The following is a 24,190-nucleotide window of genomic DNA, read 5'->3' on the forward strand; positions in this document are numbered from 1 at the left end:
CTGCATTTTCTTCTCAGTGTTTCTTCAATATACTCACGCGGCCTTGCATAGTGTAAAGGTTAGAAGGTTGCTATTTTACCTGTCAATGGATTTAATAAAGCTGCACGCAGGTTAATGAAGCTAAACTGGCGTATGAAATGTCCAGACTAAAGGAAACAGCTTAATTCATGGACACCACTGATGCTTCGCACACAACCACACATGACAGGGCGGAAAAACATTTCAGCACTTCAGCACTAACACTGAAGCCAAATCAAATTTTACTGTAAAGAAATAGAGACGTACCAATTGGATTTGTTTTCTAAAACAGTTTAAATGCCGTCACAAGCAAGCGTGTAGTGACAGCAGTCGTGGAAGCCAAATCAAATTTTACTGGAAAAAAATAGAAACGTACCAATAGGATTTTTTTCTGAAACAGTTTAAATGCCGTGAAAAGCAAGCGTATAGTGACAGCAGTCGTGACCGACCAAGATAACAGACACTTCCGTGGGAAAATAATTTGTTCATTAACTCACCCTGGCTGTTTAGTGTAACGTCGTGCCGCGCAAATAAAGAGCTGACAACAGGGAAGCGAGTTGTCACTTTATCAACACGTGTCGCAAACATCTATGTCATCGGAGGAGTTGCAAAGACGGGTCTCTCGGCCTTGAGCAAGTCAAGACCAGCTGCTTTCTTAAGCAGCTCCTTTAGGACACAACCGGGCAACAAGCCGCAAAAGATGAACGGGCCTCTTTCTGTTGCAGGCTGTTGGAAAACAGCTGTTGCAGGCTTTAGGAAAACAGGTAAGGTCCATACACACATACACAGTGTCATGTTTTCGCTGTCACTTGCGAACGCTCAAGACATTCATTTCATACTCCCCATCCTGACTTCTCAAAATGCATAAGAAAAGATAACGAGCCAGCCGGCTTCGGCACCTCTTGGAAGCCATAGTCAATGCAACGCAGCTCAGGTGCTTGCTTTCGCTCTGCGTGTTGAACACAAAAGTAAACATAGTCAATCACTAAGCTAGACACGGCATGCTTGCTTAGGGCGTCGAAACCGCAAATTCTAAAAAAAATGGTGACCACATTTCGAAAAATTGGTGACCACAGGCCCATCCGTCTGGGATGCTCAACGGCCTATTTTCGCGCGCGAAGTGTTCAGTTCAACGATATTTCGCGCAATGACCGTGTCACCTGCCGCTACAGTTAGGTTGGCTGTACTCCTTGTTCTGTATGGTAAGTAACACTGTAGCATTAGCACGCCACATTGTTTTAAGATTATTCTATAATTACGGTAGCCCCAGTTTTATACAGGGGCCCCGCGTAACTTTAGCCAAGCTTTAAAAATATGCCAATGCCACGTAGGTGCACACCGAGGTAATGTTGTTTGCCGTCGCTTGGAGATGCTCAGAATACTTTTAGCATTCCGCCTATTTACATTATTAGTCTAAATTATTCAACTTCTCCAATATGAAAATTATATGAAAAGTGTCAATGAGAAAATTGTAGAGCAACATGAAAAACATTAGCGTAGCTTGCACTGGAGGCGCCATGCTAAAGAGACAGCGGAGCTGATGGGCGCCTAGCTAGTCCTGGCTTTTGGGCTAGGCTAAGCACTACCAAGTCATACCCAGCATTTTCGGGAATTTAATAATTATTTATCGATTATCGATTAGCTATTGATTGGCTACCGCTTGGCTATCGATGACTGACTAAGCTTAAGTAGTCCCAATGATGCTTAGCTAGACTTAGCTAGGTTCAGTTTCGCTAGTTCACAGAGGTATGTGCCATTGCGCTTGGACTCTTTCTGCAGTTCCGCCAGGATCGGCCCACATCTTCTGTTCGCGAATCACAGAGTAACGGCCGGCTTAAATAGCTCCGCTGTTAAAATCCCGATACAGCTTTCTGTTGTTCAATACGTGCTACATAAAAGTGTTTTTCCGAGCGTGAAAGAAACCTGCGAATAGACGCGAAGTTCCTCGTGTGGCCAGTCGCGTGGCAACTTTGCGTGTATTCGCGGGCTTCCTCAGCACGACTTCCGAGAGTAGGCTGCGCACATGAAATCCTGAAACATCTCGGAGGCGACACGCTGGGACTTCCGTCATAGCTGCTAACTACCAGGTGCGCTGTTTAGACGCTGTGAACAAAAAGATGTTACACAGTTCCCAGCCTTGTGTCTCTGCCAAGGTTGCTTAAGTGGTATATACAACGCATTCATAACCAGTTTAACCAAAGCAAAATTGTGTTTTAGTTGGCGTTTAAACGTCACTCTATTTAATAGAGATACTAGCCGATATGAAAGGCTGACTTATTACATAATTTTAGGGCATAAGGCCATATAGCTTAGAAAATACTTGCGAAACTCGAAGCACTACCAAGATTTCACCCGAAAGGGGCAAATTCCAATTGATAAGGACGTAAAGGACACACAATATCTTCAGTGCTATTCACTGGAAATTAAGAAAGGTATACAAGCGGGTGCATGGCGATGCGCTAAGAGTGAGGATCAAGTGGGAACATCTCGCCAACATGCGGTTTGCGGATGCTCTCGTCGTTTACAGCAAAGATGGAGGTGACTTGTAACAAATGGTTGAGGACTTATCCTACAAGTTGTAAGAGTAGGTCTCAAGATTATTATGTATGCAGAAGACTAACGTAATGTTCTATATCCTGGCCAGAAAAGTAGTGTTCGTGACTGTCGGTTAGTTGCGCAAGAGGACACGTATTTAGGCCACATATCAACAAGGGTTGTTGCGGACGACAAGAAAGTTTTTAGTCAAGTAAGAATGGGTAAGAGTCAAATGACAGGAACTCTGAGGTCCTGAAAAGCACCTTACACATATTCTTGAACAGAAAAGCATTCATTTATTGCATTTTAGCACTGCTTACCACTTGGACGAAATCTTCGAGTATTACAAAGAGCCTGGGATCGAATCCACAAAGCTTTTCGTTCGTAAATGCTGTTTTGCATTGGCCGGTCACTTTTTGTAATGATATGCACAGAGTCAGTATTACCATATTTTTATTTTACGAGCAGTTCTAGTGTAAGAGATTTTTTTGCGAAGGAAGGCCATGGGTCTGAAATCACAAAGATTTTCTTTCGCAACTGTTCTTTTCTATTGGCCGATACATATGACTAATGTCCAGCATCAAGACTGGCACTACTTTCCTGTTAGAACGATTCTCGCGTAAGAGCTTTTTGTGAATACAGGCCCTGAAGAAGGTATTCTGGACCATGAGCGAGTTATCGGGCCAAAATGACAGTCGTAACTTTAAGAGACAGGAAGATGGCAGTATAGAGCAGCGAAGCGGACGGGTGTCCCTTATATTGTAATTACGTTTTGGAGGAGCAAATAAAATTGAAGAAGGCGCGTAATGCAGAGAGGAGGTAAGCGGTTGTCCATTACAGTAATAAAATTACGTCCAGTGCAGGGGAATGCATTCGCATATGACAGTAGACCAGGCGGCGTAATGAGGCGCATTAATTTCTTAGCATGAAAGGGAGCCAGTTGGAGCGAATAAGAGGCAACTCTACATCTCTGGGAGAGGCTTTCAGGCTGCAGAGGACATTAGTTGGCTGAGAATGATCCCAACACCAATTTCACATTCAGAGGCGGGAGTCTCTGAATGTGAAACCCAGAGAGCGCATCACCCAAAGACAAACAAGCCATTGGACGTATTTGATTGTGCATAGCTCGCCAGTTTATAATCCCCGAGCTGAAGCGGTTGTGTGCTGTTTCCGGGTAGAAAAAACAAAACAGATTTTCTCCTTTACTCCGAAATGAGCTACATCACATTTCCAGGGGCTGTTCTCGCCGATACAATCTTCTCGTTGGAGGCTGGCAAGGTAAGATGCATCGAAAGCGTATTGCCGAACACTTTTTTTTTTACGTTGAGTTGTTCTTCTAATACAGATGGTAATTCGCACAAAGCAACAAGGTATTGAACCTTCGAAGGCGGCATTCAGAAACACTACGCAATATTCTCTTCCTTAGCTCAAGTTTGTCGTTACTTATAAAAAGGTATCGGCAGCCTCTTCAGCCAATGGTGGTGCCTCGTTTTGTTTTGTCCACCCTGTCTTGCAATCCCCAACCCCGAAGTATATTTTATTGCTATTCTGGCGAAACAGCAAAGTAGGATACGACAATTGGCATATAAATTATTTAAGCTTACACGTATGCTTATTCACGCTGCCTAAAATACGGTTTCGTGCGAAAAACATCGCTCGTTTGCTTACAGACATTTTAGTTATGCTACAAGCTGGAATAATTTGATAACCATCGACTTGTGATAACATCGACTTGTGCACTTAGCTTTTCTTGTACAGCTTCCTTGCCATACTACTGTTTGGAATCCCACTAGAGCGCTATAGAAAATCAATAGAATTGTTTTTATTGTTGACCCTCAAGTGCTGTGTTGTTTTGAGGAACATTACGCGGTATTCTTGTTTTTGAAGTTTTCTCACCGGGAAAATAATTTAACCTAGGGCGCTATAACGTAAAATGATTCCAAACTGTTTTGATTCCAAAGTCCTGACGTCAAATTTACGTAACCACCGACGCAAGCATCGGGCGGTGACTCGCCGCGTTGTCTGAACAACCCAATCGAACACTCTCCTCGTTTATAGGAGGTCACCTTTGTCGCTTTCAAAACCAATAACATTGTCTACACACAGCGGTTTTTCTTATCTAATTGGCTGACAAGAGGCGAGGAGCACGCTCTAGTGGAGAGGGTTTCGATGGGGCCGAGCCAGCACAGTGAAAATATATAACCGCATGAAGAGGGTGGCGCCGGCTTCTCCGATTGGTCCGCTTCGCCTTACTTAGCTTGCGGTGGCTGGTCGAAAATCGCGGCGGCGTGCAACGGAGAGATAACAATGCCACTAAAACGGATCCTCAGCAAGGAAGAGTTGGCAGTGCGGTTTCGTATGCATGCCGAAAGGGCTCGATAACGTTTTACTGCCACGCAAAAAGGTTTATCATGCGCAAACAAATACATGCTCACCGGCAGGTGCGAGTAGCGAGGGCCTGAGCGATCGGCGGGCAGCCATTTTCTATTCCTTTCGGAACGGGGCTGTCTGAGGCTATTCAGAAAATTTTTCAGTTTTGTTCGGCATATTAATGCATTTTTTTCGCGTTCACGTCACTTTGACGTGGTGAGTTTTCGCGGTTTTGTCAGGTCGCGTGACAGACAGCCGAAGAGGCGTAGCCAGAGAACATTGGACCAATAGCTGAGGGCTAATGGTGAAAAGGCGTCGAATCAGGAATGATTATTTTTTCTTTTGTGCGGTTTAATCATGCATAATCAGTGTGTACAGGTTGTATCAGATGGGGAGCTATCGCGGTTTTCGTGACGTCGCGTGACAGACAGGCTGAAGTTGGGAGCGGCCCGAAACTGTTGTGACCAATCGTAGAGGCTGATTGCAGAAATTGGAATCAAAACCGTTTGGAATCATTTTACGTTACACCGCCCCTAAATGCCCCAACCTAACAGAGACGTTCTGGTAATGTATCTTTTCCAGGGTTGCCTGGTCTTACTAAATAAACTTTATGGGAAACATCCACCTTGAGAACGAGGAACTCAACTAATTAGCATGACAACTAAATATATGTTCCCAGGCATTGGCATAATTTTTGTGTCAGTAAACTTTCCTCTTGGTTCTACTAGGATGCAATGCAGGATGTCCCGAATTTCTCGTTTGCCTGAGTTTTCCGGCACTCAGTGCGCAAAGATGGCGGGGAAAGTGCGAAAGCAGCCGACAATAACATGTCGAGATATAGCAACGCATGTCAACACGAGCGCACCCTACGCCACTTCCTTGTCTCAAACACAAAATATAAGGAAATGTTATGTACAGGGCCCACCTCTTTTTGGATGAACAACTCATTAGTATTCAAGAGCGTATAGCAGTTGATATTCAGCACGAAATAAAGAAAACGATTATTTCCTTTATCGGTATCATCATTAGGCGACGTATTCGGCACATAAATTTCCCCGTGAAGTAGAAGGCATGTTGAAGTTATACCAGCCTGAATACTAATGAGGCGTTTCCTCTTGCACTGGACGAACCTGAACCATGGTGTAACAAATATATTTCAGGTATTGACACTCGCCGCCCGCCGCGGCCGAGAGCGCGCACAGATTGTGGTCGCTGTAGCCACGCCTCATTGGCCCCTGAGCCTCACCTGCGTGGGGGGCGCTGCGGCTCAGGGGCCGATGGGGGAGCCGTAACCTAGGCAACCTAGTCCAATGAATGCTGGAGTTGTGAACTAGATCTGGTCGCGCCGCTGGGCGGAGTGTCAACACCTGAAATATATTTCTTACACTGTGCCATGTACCAACGCTGCTTATTGTTATCAACGTATATCGCAATATCGCAATGCCGTGACGGTCCCGCTATCTATCTACAGACTCGGCGCTTGCCAGACCTTTCAGGGGCGCGTCACGGACGAGTCTCGTACTTCCGACATTATCCGTCTATCCACCATAGAATGAAAAGAGTGCAGACGTAACGCATTCTCGCGCCAACACTTTGCTTTCTTTCAAACACGTTAAATGATAACTTTTTTTTCTGTAACTTAGATGCACAGGTAATGAATGCACTGAGTGGAACTATAAAGAAATAAAAGAAGGCATCGACCGTTTGACCACGTGAATTTTCCGTTTTCGGCTGTTGAAGAGGTAATGCCCAAGTGATAACTCAATCGTGAATCTAGATAAGCAAATGAAACTGAAGGCGTGCCGCAGGTTGCTTTTGAGGCCTTGATACCATTATCTCATGCATCTGAGGACGTTTGTCAAAGCTCGCGGATATCGCGTACTTCGCAAAACTCGGGCCTTCCTACGTAGCACCCGTGCTGTGAATATACCTCTTCTGCGGACTTAGCCTAATTCTTCAAGTGTTTTCTTTTTTTTTTCCTCTTGAGTAATTTATCGGTGCAATATTGTGATCTTTTCGCAAAAATATAAATTGTTGGGGAATGACGCAAAGACACATCAAGTCAAGAAAGGGCATCACAAGAAGCAGAAACAGCACCCCAACCGATGGCCCAATTTAGAGGATCGTCATTCGCAAGAAGACCCCTGGAATGGTAAGTGCACTAAAAGCAATTACAGCAAGTGAAAGTTGTTTTACATACCTAGGACATTTGCATGACCGTCCCTTCTGTGGTCGAACTTTATATATTTTAAACCCATTAATTAAACTAACTTAAGAAAGCGTCTTTTCTGGATGTATAAATTTACAGTGTCGCGCATATATATTTCGCATTTAGTACAAAAGTTCCGCTAAAGCAAATGCCCACAACCTTCAATTAATCTGTTTTTTTTTTCGTAAATTTGGTTAGTGGTTGGTTTTAGGGCTACTGCGTAGACAGGATAACCTACACGCAATGCTGAATCACCCAGACAGTATCACCCGTAAGATTGTGCATGGCTGGGTGGAGTTACAAAAAAAGCAATGCCCAAGTCAGGTCATAATCCATAGTATATTTTTTTTACTAAATCTCTACCCACGTCTTTAAATCGGTAGCCCGTGCACTAAATGTTTCTTTTTTGTTATTTTTTCTTCGTTCAATGCTATTTATTACACAGAATTAATTCTACGTTTATTCTGCAGTATTCTATCGGACATTGCACAGAGTTGTCACAGAACTAGCTTACAAAACGTAAGCCTTGAAATTGTCAACATGATAATACAATATTTTGTAAGACTTTAAAGTAGACTATACTGTGTGGTCCACGTCGTAGTCCTATAGTTCGCTATGTGGTTGATGTACACGTATTGTGCATAGCTCAAATTACTCAGCGACCAAGTATAGTACGAAGCACAGTAAAAAAAACTGTCAACTTTTCCACTGGGGTGGAGATGGGAGACCAGCGAAGCTGTACTATGGTAGGAATTATGTTTTTCCAATTATGACTATTAAGAAGTGATGGTGTAATTGCTTATTTGAACTATTAAAGAGTGAGAAATATATATGATCGAGTGGTTTTCATTTTTTTAGTGACCACTAGAGACCATGGCCTTATGGCTATGATTATCGACAAGGCCTATTCATACCCCTCTCTCCAGACCGGCATGCGTCACACTAGTTGTCCGATTGGGATGCGACGCGTTGGGAGGAGTCGCGCGTCCCGACGAACGCGACGGACGCGACGGACGCGTGCAATAGGCTACGTGGTGTTGACGCGACGCGCCCATGCATTCTTTTCCCCGAACTGCGGACAAGCCACGACAGGTTTGCCTTTTAACGCTCCCTGCTTGGCTGGTTAAACTTGGTTTGACTTAGCGCAGCATCGCACTGATCTGAGTCTTCGTCCGATGCGACGTGTCTTATTATTGGTATTGCATTTGTGAGCATGTGGTTACGCCTCGATCCGTGCAGCACCACTATAATCTAGGTGGTGTTGCACTCAATGCCCTCCTCGCCCACCGCTCCCCTTCCCATGGGAAGTCGCGTTTGCTCTCCGCCGTGCGTTCTCTCCCCGTGAAAGCGCGCGTCCCTCGCCCTCGCGCGCTTTCACTCGCACATACAGCATACGGCCAATGAGAGTTTTTTTCTACTGCCGGACGCGACTATCGAAGAGTGAGCACTTAATAGCTTCGTTCTAACCACCCTCTAAAACTGTAGTCAGTGCTTACGGTGACATAACTGAGAGACCTTCCTTGCATTCAACAGGCTATTTGTGTCACCAGTGTTGTAAGAAATTTGGTAATCAAGGGGTTAGATCCGGCCAGTCCTCGTATACATGCGAAATATTGTGGTCGCGTTCTTGGAAATGCCAGTCGTCGCGGCATGCGATTATTATTATTATTATTATTATTATTATTATTATTATTATTATTATTATTATTATTATTATTATTATTATTATTATTATTATTATTATTCAGTCAGCAGCACACGACGGTTCCTACATCTAGTGCTGTGTTGTTTGATGAAGAGCTTGTCCACGAATGCCTTAAGCGCTTGAAGCCTTCCCTATCCTGTGGCCCTGACGGCATCCCCTCCGCAATTCTAAAAGCTTACGGCAGTATATTTGCTCCAGTATTGACATCTATGTTTAATAACTCTTTGACTACTTCCACTTTCCCTCACATGTGGAAAACTGCTCGTGTTTTTCCTGTATTTAAGTCTGGATGTAAATCAGATGTGTCGAATTATCGCCCAATTTGTCTTCTCTGTGCTACGTCCAAGATTTTTGAGCTTGCTCTTCACAACATATTGACTTTTACTGTGAAGAACTCGCTCATTCCGAATCAGCATGGATTTCTCACCGGCCGCTCCACTATCACAAATCTCGCAAGTTTCATGACACAGATCTCCACGCCGGTACTGCAAAGGGGGCAAGTTGACACCATTTACTGTGATCTCAGCAAGGCTTTTGATGTAGTCAGCCATTCGCTGCTTCTGATCAAGCTTACGCACTTTGATGTTGACTCGTCAGTTGTGAATCTCTTGCGCAGTTATCTTCTTGGTAGATCGTGTTATGTTAACGTCAGTGGCCAAACGTCTTCTTCTTACATGGCAACTAGCGGCGTCCCTCAAGGATCAGTATTAGGACCACTCCTTTTTTTAATTTTTATTAATGACGTTCTTTCTGTTATTCGGAACTCTTCTTTCCTTCTATATGCCGATGACATCAAGATTTTTAAGAAAATTCACACTGTTGATGACTGTCGCGCCCTGCAGTCTGACCTGTTTTCTTTTTCTAAATGGTGCAAGGATAATAACCTTACCTTGAATGCTGCTACGACCAAAGTCATGACTTTCACACGCAAAACAGCAAGTATTTCTTTTTCTTATTCTGTAGATTCTGTGCCGTTGTGTAAGGTCTGCGAGATCAATGATCTTGGTGTACTTTTTGATGCAACCTTGCACTTTTTGGCTCACACTAAACGTGTTGCAATGCGGGGTATGCGCTCTCTTGGTTCTGTATGCAGACCCAGGATCGCGGGTGGAAATTGTGGGATCACGACCCAGGTTGGCCTGTGGCTCAGGTCAGGGTCGGAACCCGGCCCGGCTACGTCTGGCTCCTCACCTCAGGGCCGGCAGTTGGGTGCGGTGGGGGCTTTCTTTCTGTATGCAGACTATCGAGGGAATTCAAGTCTCCTACACCGTTCCGCAAATTATACACAACCATCTGTCTTCCTCAACTCGAATATGCGTCGGTCGTCTGGAATGGCTCATCTAGATCCAACAGTGACATTATAGATCGTGTCCAGAAAAAGTTTCTAAGCATATATAATCACCGCTTTGCAAACCTGGACATTGCACCCTGTACTAGCACTGTTGGATTGTTGTCATTGCCCTCACTTCGCGACCGACGTAATCGCGCTGACCTCCTGTTTCTCTTTAAACTCCTTCACGGTAACCTCACGTGTCCCGAACTTCTCGGCTGTGTCATGTTCCGTATCCCACGCAAGATCACCAGAGAACATAGACCTTTCCATGTTCCTGCCTGTCATCATGAACACTCAACTGTTCACAGAATACAGAATCTTTATAACACTTACTTTCGTGAACTTGATATCTTTCATAACTCCTTGTCATCGTTCCTTTCCGAGCTTTGCCTTGTGTTATAATTTCATGTATTGTTCAAGTGCCCTTCTCCTCCTTTTTCTTTTGTATTTACTTTGCGCTTTGTTGTCGGTACTCTCTTCTTTTCACAATTTTTATTTTTATTCATTTATTGTTTAATGATTTTTCCCTGAGTGTTTTGTTTTTGGTTTGTAATGTATGCGTGCGCCAGCACTCAGACTTTAGGGTTGTTCCTGGGCACGTTAAATAAACATGATTGATTGATTGATTATTATTATTGTTAATAAGGTTATTATTATTATTATTATTATTATTATTATTATTATTATTATTATTATTATTATTATTATTATTATTATTATTATTATTATTATTATTATTATTATTATTATTATTATTATAAAACGTTTCCTGTGGCAACGTTTTAGACCTTTGCCTCTCTAATGCTCAAGCTATAGATGTTTCCTGTTCTGACATTTCCCTTGTCCGTCCCGATAAGTTTCACCCCTCACTTAAGATAACTGCCTCTGTGTCAGTCTTGAAGCAGAGCTTCTCGACTGGCATTAATGAATCTTCTCGATTTGCTTTCAAGCGGGGTGATTATGTTGGCTTGTACGACTTCTTGTCCACCAGAGATTGGTCCCTGGTCACAGATAAAACTAATGTTGATGACCAAATAGATCAGTTTACAGAGCTTGTTTGGAGCGGTATGCGCCAATACATTCCTCAGTACAGTCCTAGGCACTCTAAATATCCCAATTGGTTCTCATCTGAACTTATAGCTGCCCTAAAGCATAAAGATCGCGCGCACCGTAAATCCAGAATTCCTGTGCCTAATGAGTGGAGAGAAGAATTCCGCTTTTTTCGAACTCTGTGCAAACGCCTCTATAAGCGGGATCATGACACATATATTGCATTCTTGGAGAAGAGCACCTCCGACCGGCCGGCGGAATTTTGGAAGTATATCCGCAAGCGTACCAGTAATCGCGGAGAGTGTTTTCGTCTGCTCGACTCTGGTGGAGTAGAAGTCCAAGCAGTAGCGGATTGTTTTGCTGCCCATTTCCCTTCCTTATATAAGCCTTCAGGTTTCAACGCTGGTGTCAGTCAGCAGCACACAACGGCTCCTACATCTAGTCCTGTGTTGTTTGATGCAAAGCTGATCATCGAATGCCTTAAGCGCTTGAAGCCTTCCCTATCTTGCGGTCCTGATGGCATCCCTTCCGCAATCTTAAAAGCGTACAGCGGTATATTTGCCCCAGTATTGACATCTATAATTAATAGCTCTCTGAATACTTCCACCTTCCCTCACATGTGGAAAACTGCTCGTGTTTTTCCTGTATTTAAGTCTGGCTGTGAAACCGATGTCTCAAATTATCCCTCGATTTCTCTTCTCTATGCCACGTCAAGGTTTTTGAGCTTGCTCTTCACAACGTATTGTCTTGTACTGTGAAGAACACATTGATTCCGAATCAGCATGGATTCCTCACCGGCCACTCCACTATCACAAATCTCGCAAGCTTCATGACACATATCTCCGCGCCAGTACTTCAAAGGGGGCAAGTAGACACCATATATTGCGACCTCAGTAAAGCTTTTGATGTGGTAAGCCACTCACTGCTTCTCATCAAGCTTACGCACTTTGGTGTTGACTCGTCAATTGTAAATCTCTTGCGGAGTTATCTTATTGGTAGATCATGTTTTGTTAACGTCAACGGCCAAACGTCTTCTTCATACAAGGTAACTAGCGGCGTTCCTCAAGGATCAGTTTAGGAGCACTCCTTTTTTTAATTTTTATTAATGACGTTCTTTCCGCCATTCGGCATTCTTCATTCCTCCTGTATGCCGATGACATAAAGATTTTTAAGGCAATTCACACTGTTGATGACTGTCGCATCCTGCAGTCTGACCTGCTTTCTTTTTCTAAATGGTGCACAGATAATAACCTTACCTTGAATGCTGCTAAGACCAAAGTCATGACTTTCACCCGCAAAACAGCAAGCATTTCTTTTTCTTATTCAGTAGATTCTGTACCATTGTGTAAGGTCCGTGAGATCAATGATCTTGGTGTACTTTTTGATACAACCTTACACTTTTCAGCTCACACTAAACGCGTTGCAATGCGGGGCATGCGCACTCTTGGCTCTGTTTGCAGACTGTCGAGAGAATTCAATTCTCCTACACCGTTCCGCAAGTTGCACAAAACAATCTGTCTTCCTCAGCTCGAATACGCGTCGGTCGTCTGGAATGGCATTTCTAGATCCAACAGTGACATTATAGATCGGGTCCAGAAAAAGTTTCTAAGCATATATCATCAGCGCTTTGCAAACACGGACTCTGGGCCCTGCTCTAGCACTGTTGGATTATTGCCATTGCCCTTACTTCGCTGCCGACGTAATCGTGCTGACCTGCTTTTCCTTTTCAAACTCCTTCACGGTATCCTCATGTGCCCCGAACTCCTCAGTTGTATCACATTTCGTATTCCGCGCAAGATCACCAGAGAACACAGACCTTTCCATGTTGCTGCCTGTCACCACCAACACTCAACCGTCCATAGAATACAGAATCTTTATAACGCCCACTTTCACTACCTTGATATTTTTCACAACTCTCTGTCTTTGTTCTGCTCTCAGCTTTCCGTTGTTGTGTCTTAGTTTCACATATTGTTCAACTTCCCTGATCCTCCTTTTTATTATGTATGCAGTTTGCGCCTTCGGTTACATGTATGTACACTTTTCTTTTCAAGATTGTTATTTTTTATTCATTGTTTTTTTACTGATATTCCCCTGCTGTATTTGCTGATATTGTCCCCTGCTGATATTTTTCACAACTCTATGTCTTTGTTCTGCTCTGAGCTTTCCGTTGTTGTGTCTTATTTTCACATATTGTTCAACTTCCCTTCTCCTTTTTATTATGTATGCATTTTGCGCCTTCGGTTACAGGTATGTACACTTTTCTATTCAAGATTGTTATTTTTATTCATTGTTTTTTTTTTCACTGATACTCCCCTGCTGTATTTCTTTTTCTATGTATACGTGCGCCAGCACCTAGACCTTACGGTTGTTCCTGGGCACGATAGATAAATGTTTGACTGATTGATTGATTGATTACTGCAGAGAATCTGTCTATGGCTAGGGTTCTATGCAATGTTCGTGTCCGTCATCCATTTGAAGCAAGATCGCTTCACCCTATGCAAAATCTATACCTCTCATCACGTGGATATGCATTTTCAGTAGATTAGTTGTGTGTACGCTCGCACCGCCGTCTCTTCGTCGTCGTTGCAAGCGCTTGCGTGCCTAGTTTCCTTCCGCTTTCCCGGCGTGGCCAATCCGCCGTGCGTGTCTAGTTACGTCCGGCTCACCGAGGTGGCGGTAGTCTTCCACGCGAAAAAAAGCAGGGAAAAGATGATATGACTTGATCTCTTAAAATCATAGGTAGCGCTACAAGGCACATTTATGAAAAAGAAAAAGAATAATGACAAGTATACAAAAATGCTCGATAAAGAACATGTATAGTATACCTGATTAAATCAAGCAGCCTATAGGTGACTATTTGTCGCCGCCCCGTTTCAAAGGGGATGCCAATAAATCATCATTATCATCATCAATGTACGCCGCCTATCAAGACCGCCGAACAAAATAAAAGTGTGTGTGCGTGCGTCTTTCTTCGGCATGACCACCGTCACCGCTCAAGAGAAATCAAATTTGCGCGTACGTTTGATCGAAATTCTGCGTCACCTCTATGTCGTGTGCTAAACTGCTTCGCTGGTAATCCACCTTCAGCGCAGTGGAATGGCACGTGAGGTTTTTATTATTATTATTATTATTATTATTATTATTATTATTATTATTATTATTATTATTTGGTTTGCATATATATATATATATCCAGTATACAGTGAGCAAACAGGGGTGTTATGAGAACAATAAAAAAAACGCTGAAGTCAAACACCGTCAAAGAAGGGAATGCAGCAATAGGATAAGAAATCACCTCAGCTTTGACGCACCTTGCAATGTAGCTATAAAAATTATCTTGTCAGTCAAAGATTGCCCTTTTGGGTGATAGTGAAATGGGCGTTCCCTGGATGAGCAAAAGTGAAACCTTCATAGCGAAATGTTGGCCTCCTAAATGTCGAGGCGCCTATGACAAGAGCTATATATCTGCATTGCATTACGCAATGCATTCCCGGCCGTCACCATGGGCGGGCCGCATGTGCAGTGCACGGCACAAGGGGCTGGCCGTACGTGAACGTAAGCGCTAGTGCGATCGTGCCCGTAAGGCCGATCCCTCGTATCGGCAACGGCAGAGCCTCTGACCATCTACCACAGTGATCCCAAGGCAACACTGTGCAAGTGTAGAGTCATCCGGGAAAATGTGAGTGTTTGCGTATAATCAATGGCTACATGATCTGAAATAAAGGCTATGCAACTTAGCGAGATGTGCCTTCATTCGACTTCAACGTTCAAAGAATACAATTCTAAACAAGCAGTCAAATCACATAAGCATCGCATTGGTTCGTTCAGTATTTCTTCGATTCATTGCGTGGTCGTCGTCCTTGGATTTTGACTTTGATTCAGTTCGCATGGAAGAAATCGTCGCGTTCAACCATCTTTCCTTAAGAAAGGAGCTTTGATGTTTTACAAAAATCTTGTTTTAAGCATTTAAGCACAAATTTAACTTGAATGCAACTGTATTTTCTTGGAAACTGTGAAAATGAAAATCTCGAAACTGGCGTAGCCCTGAGAATTTGTACTAAGTCGATATGCCTTGCGTACTCACTAGCAACAATTCGTAGATTGAAATATGTGCCTTAACATAATGAATTAAAGAACTTAAATTGCATAATTATGTTAATTATTCAATTAAACATCTTGATTACGCGTAGAAGTAGTGCCCGTCTCATCGAGTAACGTAGATCAAGGGTTATAATTCTGCACTCTGCGATAGGATTTTATTTTAATTTGGTGCAGCTAAAAAAAAACGTCAACTTTTGAGTTCGACTCAGCAAAAGTTAGCTTTGTGCCGACACTGGTCTTCATAGGACTAATCAGATTCATCCAGGGTTGGCGACGTTCGGTAATTCGTCCTGCCTGGTGAATGTCATGCAATAATAGTACCATTATTTCTACACGTAAGGTCGGAAAAAGCTTGCTTACCTTCGCTTTCGTATGCATTATGGCTTTGCCCGAAAGTGACATACCGTGCTGGTAATTGGTGCAGGTGATGTTTGTATCGAAATACAGATTCCGGAAATTCTCTAAACCGCTAGCACTAGGTACGAACGTGAGAAACTTATCGGGACAGTATTGTAGATGGTCTCTGCTCTGACGTCATAACAGCAGAAGAATCCTCGTCCCCGCAGACTCGGAATACGCGGAGAGCGTGGCAAGCTCCGAAGAGGACGGTGACCCGTGGGACGCGTACACGTCTCTCCCCACCGTTCGCATGATACACAAGGGCGGGCTACTACCACCAGTGCTTGCGCACGCCACCCCGCATAATTTGTCCGAAGACGAGTCACTGGAGCCTGTCACCATATGCGGACCAGGTTGGCACGCGCCCCTCGACAAGCGCCCATCCAGGGGACAGCGTACTCTAGAACAAAAAACTCAGGTAAGTATGAGAACGTGCTCGGAACGGCCAGGCAAATATTTTTTTATGAATATGATGAAAAAAAGAGATGTTGGTATAGCAATACGGCACCGGCTAGTCTGAACAGACCGTGCACTTGAAGAACAGATCACGCACTTGCACCAATACATTTCGCACACATACATTTTAATCGGATATACATGTGATTTAAGTGTGCAATAAACTACCAAACGTTATTGTCCCACTGAAAGACGTCGGTGCATTCGAACAGGTTGTGGATGCGTACTTACCTGAATTTCCGATTTCATTTTGACGTGGTGATCTATGTAGGAGATTTGATGTACATTGTACATAATTTAATGTATGCAATCGTTTTGTCCTGTCAGTTATGACCCTTATTTGAGAGTTGACAGTCTTAGTAGAAGATATAAATATTTAGGAATAGTCTTGTACAATCATGCACGTGCTTTTGTTAGAACAACGAGAATAACTGTTAGTGCCCACATATGCTACATTACAGCTTGACAGCCAAACAAGACAACGACATTAAAAAGAAAGTCTCGAAGCAACAGTACCAACCTGCAAGGCGAAACATTTTTTTTTCAAGCGGAGCAACACAAGGATAAGCGAAGAGCGTACGATACTACTTTCGTACCCTTTTCCGGCAGGAAAACACTTACCATTAACCAGAACCAACTGAACCGTTCATGCTAAAAGCATTAACTACTGCATTTTGAATCAACTCAAGCAATCTACTGAAGTAAAATAATTACCCGAATGGGGTTATGTTCAGTTCATGAACGGACTGTATCATCGCCTATATCTCAAGAACATCTAAACTCGCTGCGACAGTGTCCTACTTTCTTGCATCTCAATCGCCCCTGTACATTGCGCAAGCCATGTACCACTTAGCTTCGTTTGTTCTTATTTTGTGCATTTCAAGCTTAGTCGGCCTTTGTACCCATAGTATAAATGATTCTTGCGTGCTTTGCAATACTTACTATCCTATTGACCCAATATTAGCAGCATGAATTTCCTCCTTGACTGAAACGAATAGCAGTAACTCCATGTTATTAAGGCTGCCATTTGCCATATGACAAGCATTCTCATGTCGTGAAGACACGAAATAAACTGCCGGGCTAATTAGTTCACGATAGATAACTTGCAGCGCACGAAGTCGAGACAAAGTGGAACACCAATGCACATACAGCGCTAATTTTCAGCTGAATCTAAATTCGAAGATGGGATAATTTATGCATGGATGACAATGATTTGTAAATAAGAATTTCAGTGGCTTGTGAGGATAATCAATATCATTTTGAGATAGTCACACTGAAGGGCCACTCTTCAGCTAAAAGTAGGCGCTTCAAGTCTCACTTTTTCTCGTTCTTGTACTTCGAAACTTATTAATTCGTCCTGAACTGCAGCTTACGATATCCTTCAAAGCAAGTGTGTGTAATAAGCGTGTTCTAAAAATGCTAAACTAATGGATGCAACTTGTAGGTTAACCGAAATTCGATAACTATCAAATATCTTCACAACGAGGTATTGAGCACAAAACTGCCTATAAGATACCGAAAGACGGAAATGAGCATTAGGCTCGAAATATTGGCAAATCATATTATAGAAGAGTTAAACGGGGAAAACAATGGCGTGCAGCTCACGTGATGCCAAGAGCAGATATCACGTGAGCTATCAGAGCAACGGAGTGGGTGTCCGGGGGAATGAAATGCACTCGAGGATCGCATAGCATTAGGTGATCTTATGATATTTAGAACTTTGCAGACGTAGGATGCACATATAGAGGAAGTTAATCGAAGGTCACTGCAAGAAGGAGGCATTCGTCATCAACCGAACAATGGTTAGCTAATGGCTGTGATGATAACCACAATGATGATAAATTTTTCGATGCTTTTGTCACGCCTTCCTGTCGAGGCAACAAAAGCCAGCACATAATTTAATGTCTTAGGTAGGGTAAAGTGCTGTGACCATAGGTTAGTGAGGCCTAGGATTTCTCTCAATTTGAAGAGACAAAGATTAAAATTAGTCATGAAGAAACAGGCCAACCTAGACGCTGTAAGGGTAAAAGCATAACAATTCAGGCTGGTGCTCGCAAGCAAATATGCAGCTTTAGAACAGGAAGCAAAAGACAACATAGAGGTAATGAATGAAACTGTAACAAGGCTGATCTCAGAAGCAGCCATTGAAGCGGGAGGGAAGGCACCAAGGCAATCAGAAGGTAAGCTCTCCCGAGTAACAAAGAACCTAATAAAGAAACGACAAAACTTTAATGTGTCAAAGAGAGATCAGATAGAATTCGCTGAACTGTCAAAACTGATCAACATAAAATGTCACAGTTTCACCCTAAGGGCGAAGCAATGAATGCGATAGCAACACAGCAATGTCATACGAAGTAAGGTGAGCGGCTTTGGTAGCAATATGAATTGTAGTAAACATGAGCTGATTAAGTAAGCAGGTGTGCTGCGGCGTAAGTAGACCGACATGAAGAGAGACTCGATGACCACGAGAAGGCGCGTGTGAAACGGTGGTGTTGATGAGAAGCGCTTCCCGTGGGCAGCGCCTGCGAAGGGACACACCTGTAGCGCTGCACTGCCGACCCGGGCAGCATTGCATGTGTAGCGTGCGTTGGAAATGTGGCCCGACTATTACTAACTGATTGAACAAGCGTGGTGTGAGTGCGCACAAACAAACATGAATATATCACACTGAATGACTGCAGACAACGACTGTCAAAACGCTGGCAGCAAGCGCATACGCCGCACCAACGGGCGAAGGTACGTGCGGTCTATCGCTTCAACGGAAACTGAGCGGCGAATGCACGGCGCATAAAGGTCAGAGCCGTGTGGAGATAAGCGACGGTGCGAGCGAGCGACGAGCGCGGTTGTTGGCAGAGAGGAAGTGCGCCCCCCCCCACCCCCTCCGCTCCCTCCGGCGCTGGCTTCCCGCTTCCTTGCTTGCGCGTGGGAGATTGAGTGCGTTTGCTCTCCGTGATAGCGCGCGTCCCCGCACGCTTCCGCTCGGGCATACGGCGCGCGGCGAAGATTTTATCTATAGGGAACCTCACGGCGACGGTGACGGCGACGGCGACGGCAGAAATCCGGTTGAAGTGTCCATATAATTGCTATCGCAATAAAAGAAAGTGAGAGATATTCGAAATTATAACGTGGAAAAGATTTAGGAAGCAGTAAAATATGAACGCAGCATGAAATCAGTGAGAAGAACACTTGGGATAGGACAGGGAAGATGTATGCACTGAAAGATAAGTAGGGTAATATCATCAGCAATTATCATGACAGAGTGAAAGATGCGGGAGAATTCTGGACTGCGCTGTACAATACCCAGAGCAGCCAAGCTGCTTTCATTCGAAGTAGTGATGAACAAGATACAGAAAATCCTTCTATAACAAGCAATGAAGTTAGAAGAGCCTTGAAAGACATGACCAGGGGAAAAGCTCCTGGAGAAGATGGAATAACAGTCGATTTAATCAAAGTTGGAGGAGATATCATGCTTGAAAAGCTTGCCGCCCTTTATACGCAATGCCTCACGACTTCAAGTATACCTGAGAGCTCGAAAAACGCCAACATTATACTAATCCATAAGAAGGGAGATGTTAAAGTAGTGAAGAATTATAGACCCATTAGCTTGCTTACAGTATTGTATAAAATCTTCACCAAAATAATTTCTAATACAATCAGGGCAACACTTTGCTTCAGTCAACCAACAGAACATGCTGGCTTCAGGAAGGGATATTCTACGATGTATCATATCCGTGTACTCGAGAAATCTCCAGAGTACAATCAAACTCTCTATATGGCTTTTATAGATTATGAAAAGGCATTCGATTCAGTAGAGATGCCAGCAGTCATAGAGGTATTGCGTAATAAAGCAATACAGCAGGCATAGGTAAATACATTGGCAAATATCTGCAAAGATTCCACAGCAACATTGGTTCTCCACAAGAAAAGTTGAAAGTTACCTATCAAGAAAGGGGTCAGGCAAGGAGACACAATCTCTCCAATTCTATTCACTGCATGCATATAAGTATTCAAGCTCTTAGACTGGGAAAGCTTATGAGTGAAGATCAACGGCGAATATCTCAATAACTTTGGGTTTGCAGATGACAGTGTCCTATTCAGCAACAATGGGGACGAATTACAACAAATGATTGAGGACCTGCACCGAGAAAGTGTAAGACTGGGATTGAAGATAAATATGCAGAAGACAACGATAATGTTCAATAGCTTGGCGACAGCAGAAGAATTCAGGATCTCCAGTCTGCCTCTAGAGTCTGTAAAGGAGTACGTTTATCTACGTAAATTACTCACAGGGGACCCTGATCACGAGAAAGAAATTTACAGAAGAATAAAATTGGGTTGGAGTGCATACGGCAGGCATTACCAAATCCTGACTGGGAGCTTACCACTGTCGTTGAAAAGAAAAGTGTACAATCATTGCATTCTACCGGTGCTAACATATGGGACAGAAACTTGGAGGTTAACAAAGAAGCTCGTGAACAAGCTAAGGACCGCACAAACAGCGATGGAACGAGAAATGTTAGGCCTAACGTTATGAGACAAGCAGAGAGCGGTGTGGATCAGAGAACAAACAAGTATATCCGATATTCTAATTGACATTAAGCGGAAAAAATGGAGATCGGCAGGCCATGTAATGCGTAGGATGGATAACCGGTGAACCATTAGATTTACAGAATGGATACCTAGAGAAGGGAAGCACAGTCTAGGATGGCAGAAAACTAGGTGGAGTGATGAAGTTAAGAAATTTGCAGGCGCAAGTTGGAATCAGCTAGCGAAAGACAGGGGTAGTTGGAGATCGCAGGGAGAAGCCTTTGTCCTGCAGTGGACATAAACATATGCTGCTGATGATGATGATGAATTGAATGACGAAGTAGGGTAGACAACCGCAGATGTCCCCTTGTTAACATCAGTGTCTTTCCTACGCTTCTATCCCTCCTTCTCTCTCTCATGTCCAGGAATTTTCAGCATTGCACTTGCGGTAATTTAGCGAACTTTCCACAGTGCCCCAGCGTAACTGAATGGAAAGCAGTTTTTAAAAATCCTATTTCAGAAAGCCACTCCAGTTTCAACAGCTTTCAATTAGCAACGTCGAGAGGGCACGACCTTTCATTTACCTGAGTATTTAGGGAGGTTAGTCGTAACGAGTTTTTTGCGTTACTGGTTTATTTCCGTCTTGATAAAAAACACTGCTTTAACGCGGCAGGAAAGTTGCGAATAAGTGCTGTTAATATGCTTGGTATTACATGGGCGGACCCTCTCGACTTTACTTACTGAAAGTTGTTGAAATTCGGGCGTGCTTGAGAAATAAGACTGTTAAAAATGCTGCCCATTGAGTTACGCTGGTGAATTACGGTGAAGATCGGCAGATGCCCGCAGAGGCAATGGCCGAAATCCCTCGATCTCGGTATGTGCAAATGGGAGAGTAATAAATTGGTTGGTGGCCAAGTAACTGATTTCAGGACGGTGCATGTGTGTGAGGAGGGAATGCAACGCATTAAGCTTACGGTTCCCCACGAGACCAATAATTGCATTACGCTGTGCACTTTCTACCTCAAAAACTTTCTTGACCATTGTGCGCGCGCATCTCTACGTAGGGGCTCCGAGCAAAGTGCGAGGTGAAATTTCGGAAAGGATGTTTTTGACATCCCGCTCATTCCTTTCTTGAATGAAAAATAGTAGCCATTGTAGCCACAGAAGTAGCCAGTGTTGGCAGCTTCGTGGTCAAACCTTATCCTTATGCAAGTGGAAAGAAAGAAAAAACAAGACATAAAAGGCAAACTTAATAACTAGTGGAAGTGTTAAAATTGCCATCCGTAAGCCTTAATAGCAGTAATCATCCTCATTTTACAAACCTATTTGTACTTTCTAGTTCACGTATAAACGCACCCAATACTTCCTCTATAGTTTGCTGGATTGGTTTCAGATAATTTGTGCGTAAGTGTGTGTCTATGTAAGTGATTTCATTATAAACGATAAAGCACAATGTGAACGCTCAATTGCTTCCAGAGGTTACCATTCTTTCGTTCTAATCACAATTGTGAAAATTCTATTTCCACCTGACAATGTGACATATCATGTTGTTTTGAATTTTCCAGTTTTTTTTTCACAAGTTCGGCTAAACACTTATTTGCTTCCAATGGCGTTGTTATTTTGCTTGATCAGCCGCCTGGTGGTAACTATAATGCAAGCATAAGTAAAAACAGCTGTAAACAAACGTAGCCAACATATTTGTCCCCTGGCCTCCCGTCTTGTTTCAAAAGTGCTTTCTCTCTCTTTCATTTTCCTTCTCTGGCAGATGTCCTTTCCTGGAGTGCAGTTCTTCTTTGGCAACGTGGTGCCACCCAATTTGGCCTCAGGGTCATTGGCTGATCAAGGAGACTTCGACAACTTCAAAAGCAACAAGCCGAGCGAGGATGACGATGCTCCTTTCATAGTTTCGTAGAAAATCTGTGTTAGCTATACCAAGCCAAGAATGTGTCGTCAGAAACGACCGAATACACAATCTGTATTGAACAACCCACACTCGGAGTTGAAGTGCAAGCACACCATTTGAAACAACTGAAATAAATTCATTTATGCGCGTTTTATTTCCTGCAATGTGAAGCAATGTACATCCGTTACCTTTTCAAAATGGAATAAACATTTCCAATTTAATTAATAAAAAAACTTTTAAATCCTGAGGTCGGGAGCGTACAAGTCGTTTTTTTATAGGCAGCCACTCCACCGATATTTATAAGGTTTGGTCAAATTAAATGTATAAATTAAGAATACCGACCGAAGCAACCAGAGGTTTTTGTTTACGGCACCAATATATTGAAACATTCTTGAAAACTGGAAAAGTAATGAGAACTGAAGAATGAAGTTTGCTATTCTAACGCAACAATAAAAAGCAATAACCAAATGCTTTGGATACATGTATGGATAGTCTATGGATACATGTAAAGGAAACAAACCTGATGTGTTGCATAGTTCTCAGAAATATATATATGCGACTAAACTACCAGTAGGACTCTTGATTGGAAGCTGTGTAACACTTTCATTAACGCTGTAAATTTGTATATATATATATATACCTTTTTTTCCGCTTTAAACGATCATTAGACGATCTATCCGATGATTACACAACTGTGACGTCGTTTCGGTTGAAGAGTAATGAATTTTGTAAACTTTGTGTGCATTTGTTTTCCTTTTCTTTTAAGCATGAAATGCTTTTAGCTCCCGTTGTTGGCGATCTTCAAGTGACCTTGAGCCAAAGGCCAGAGCCGTTATCCGGGCACTAACACAAGAATATCCGGCCACTCAAACGAGAGCATCTAGGCACTCAAACAAGAACATCCGGGCATCGTTGCAAAAACAAAACGATATTACCCCGGCAACCAGTCAAAAGTGAAGAAAATGGGGTCTCTAACCCCGAACCCTTCGTACAGGAGCGCATTACATACGCTAGTTACTTCCCAAACAACTTATAAAAAATATTACTTCCGATTTCTTTATAACGTTTGTTCGACAATATCACTCAAGCTGTTACTTCTAGTACGGTGAAGTTTTATTTGTTATTTACAATAGTGACGTTCAAAAGGCTGATAGAGGGCCCCATACATCTTATAGCACTGAAACAGGGTTGCCTGGGCTTTTTTAAACGCCAGCCGTCCGTGATGATAATGGTGATGATGCCTCAATCAATGGCACAACCAACTGTAGGGGATAGGCCACAAACCGGGTGTTATGATCGAAACTTAAAATTAATTAGTTTAGAAATAAATAAGTAATAAACAAGAAAAAATGAATAATTGAAGACGAGAAGTGAACCGATAGTAAAGAACTAAAGTAGTCCATACTAAGTTAGTCAGCCTTGCCTTGATAGGAATAGTAATATGAACTTAATAATAAATTAAATACAGCAAAGGATAGACGTAAATTTTGAATAATAATATTAATAATAATATAAATGTGACTTTGCGACTTTACTTTTCAAATTTTCTAAATTTATATTTTATTGAAAGAAAACAATCAATCG

At 42.9% G+C, this 24,190-nt stretch overlaps 1 protein-coding gene across 1 annotated transcript; it reads left to right on the forward strand.

Moving 5' to 3' along the window:
- Positions 1–1,099: 1,099 nt before the first annotated feature.
- LOC125946540 (uncharacterized) lies at positions 1,100–22,749 on the forward strand. Its single transcript, XM_049670036.1, has 5 exons — positions 1,100–1,220; positions 3,788–3,831; positions 6,976–7,075; positions 15,888–16,138; positions 22,469–22,749. Exons 1-5 carry the CDS (start codon positions 1,166–1,168, stop codon positions 22,613–22,615), a joined length of 597 nt encoding a protein of 198 aa, XP_049525993.1. The 5' UTR covers positions 1,100–1,165; the 3' UTR covers positions 22,616–22,749.
- Positions 22,750–24,190: the final 1,441 nt, after the last annotated feature.

Source organism: Dermacentor silvarum, chromosome 7 (genome assembly GCF_013339745.2).
Source record: "Dermacentor silvarum isolate Dsil-2018 chromosome 7, BIME_Dsil_1.4, whole genome shotgun sequence".
In the NCBI taxonomy this organism is placed as follows: domain Eukaryota; kingdom Metazoa; phylum Arthropoda; class Arachnida; order Ixodida; family Ixodidae; genus Dermacentor; species Dermacentor silvarum.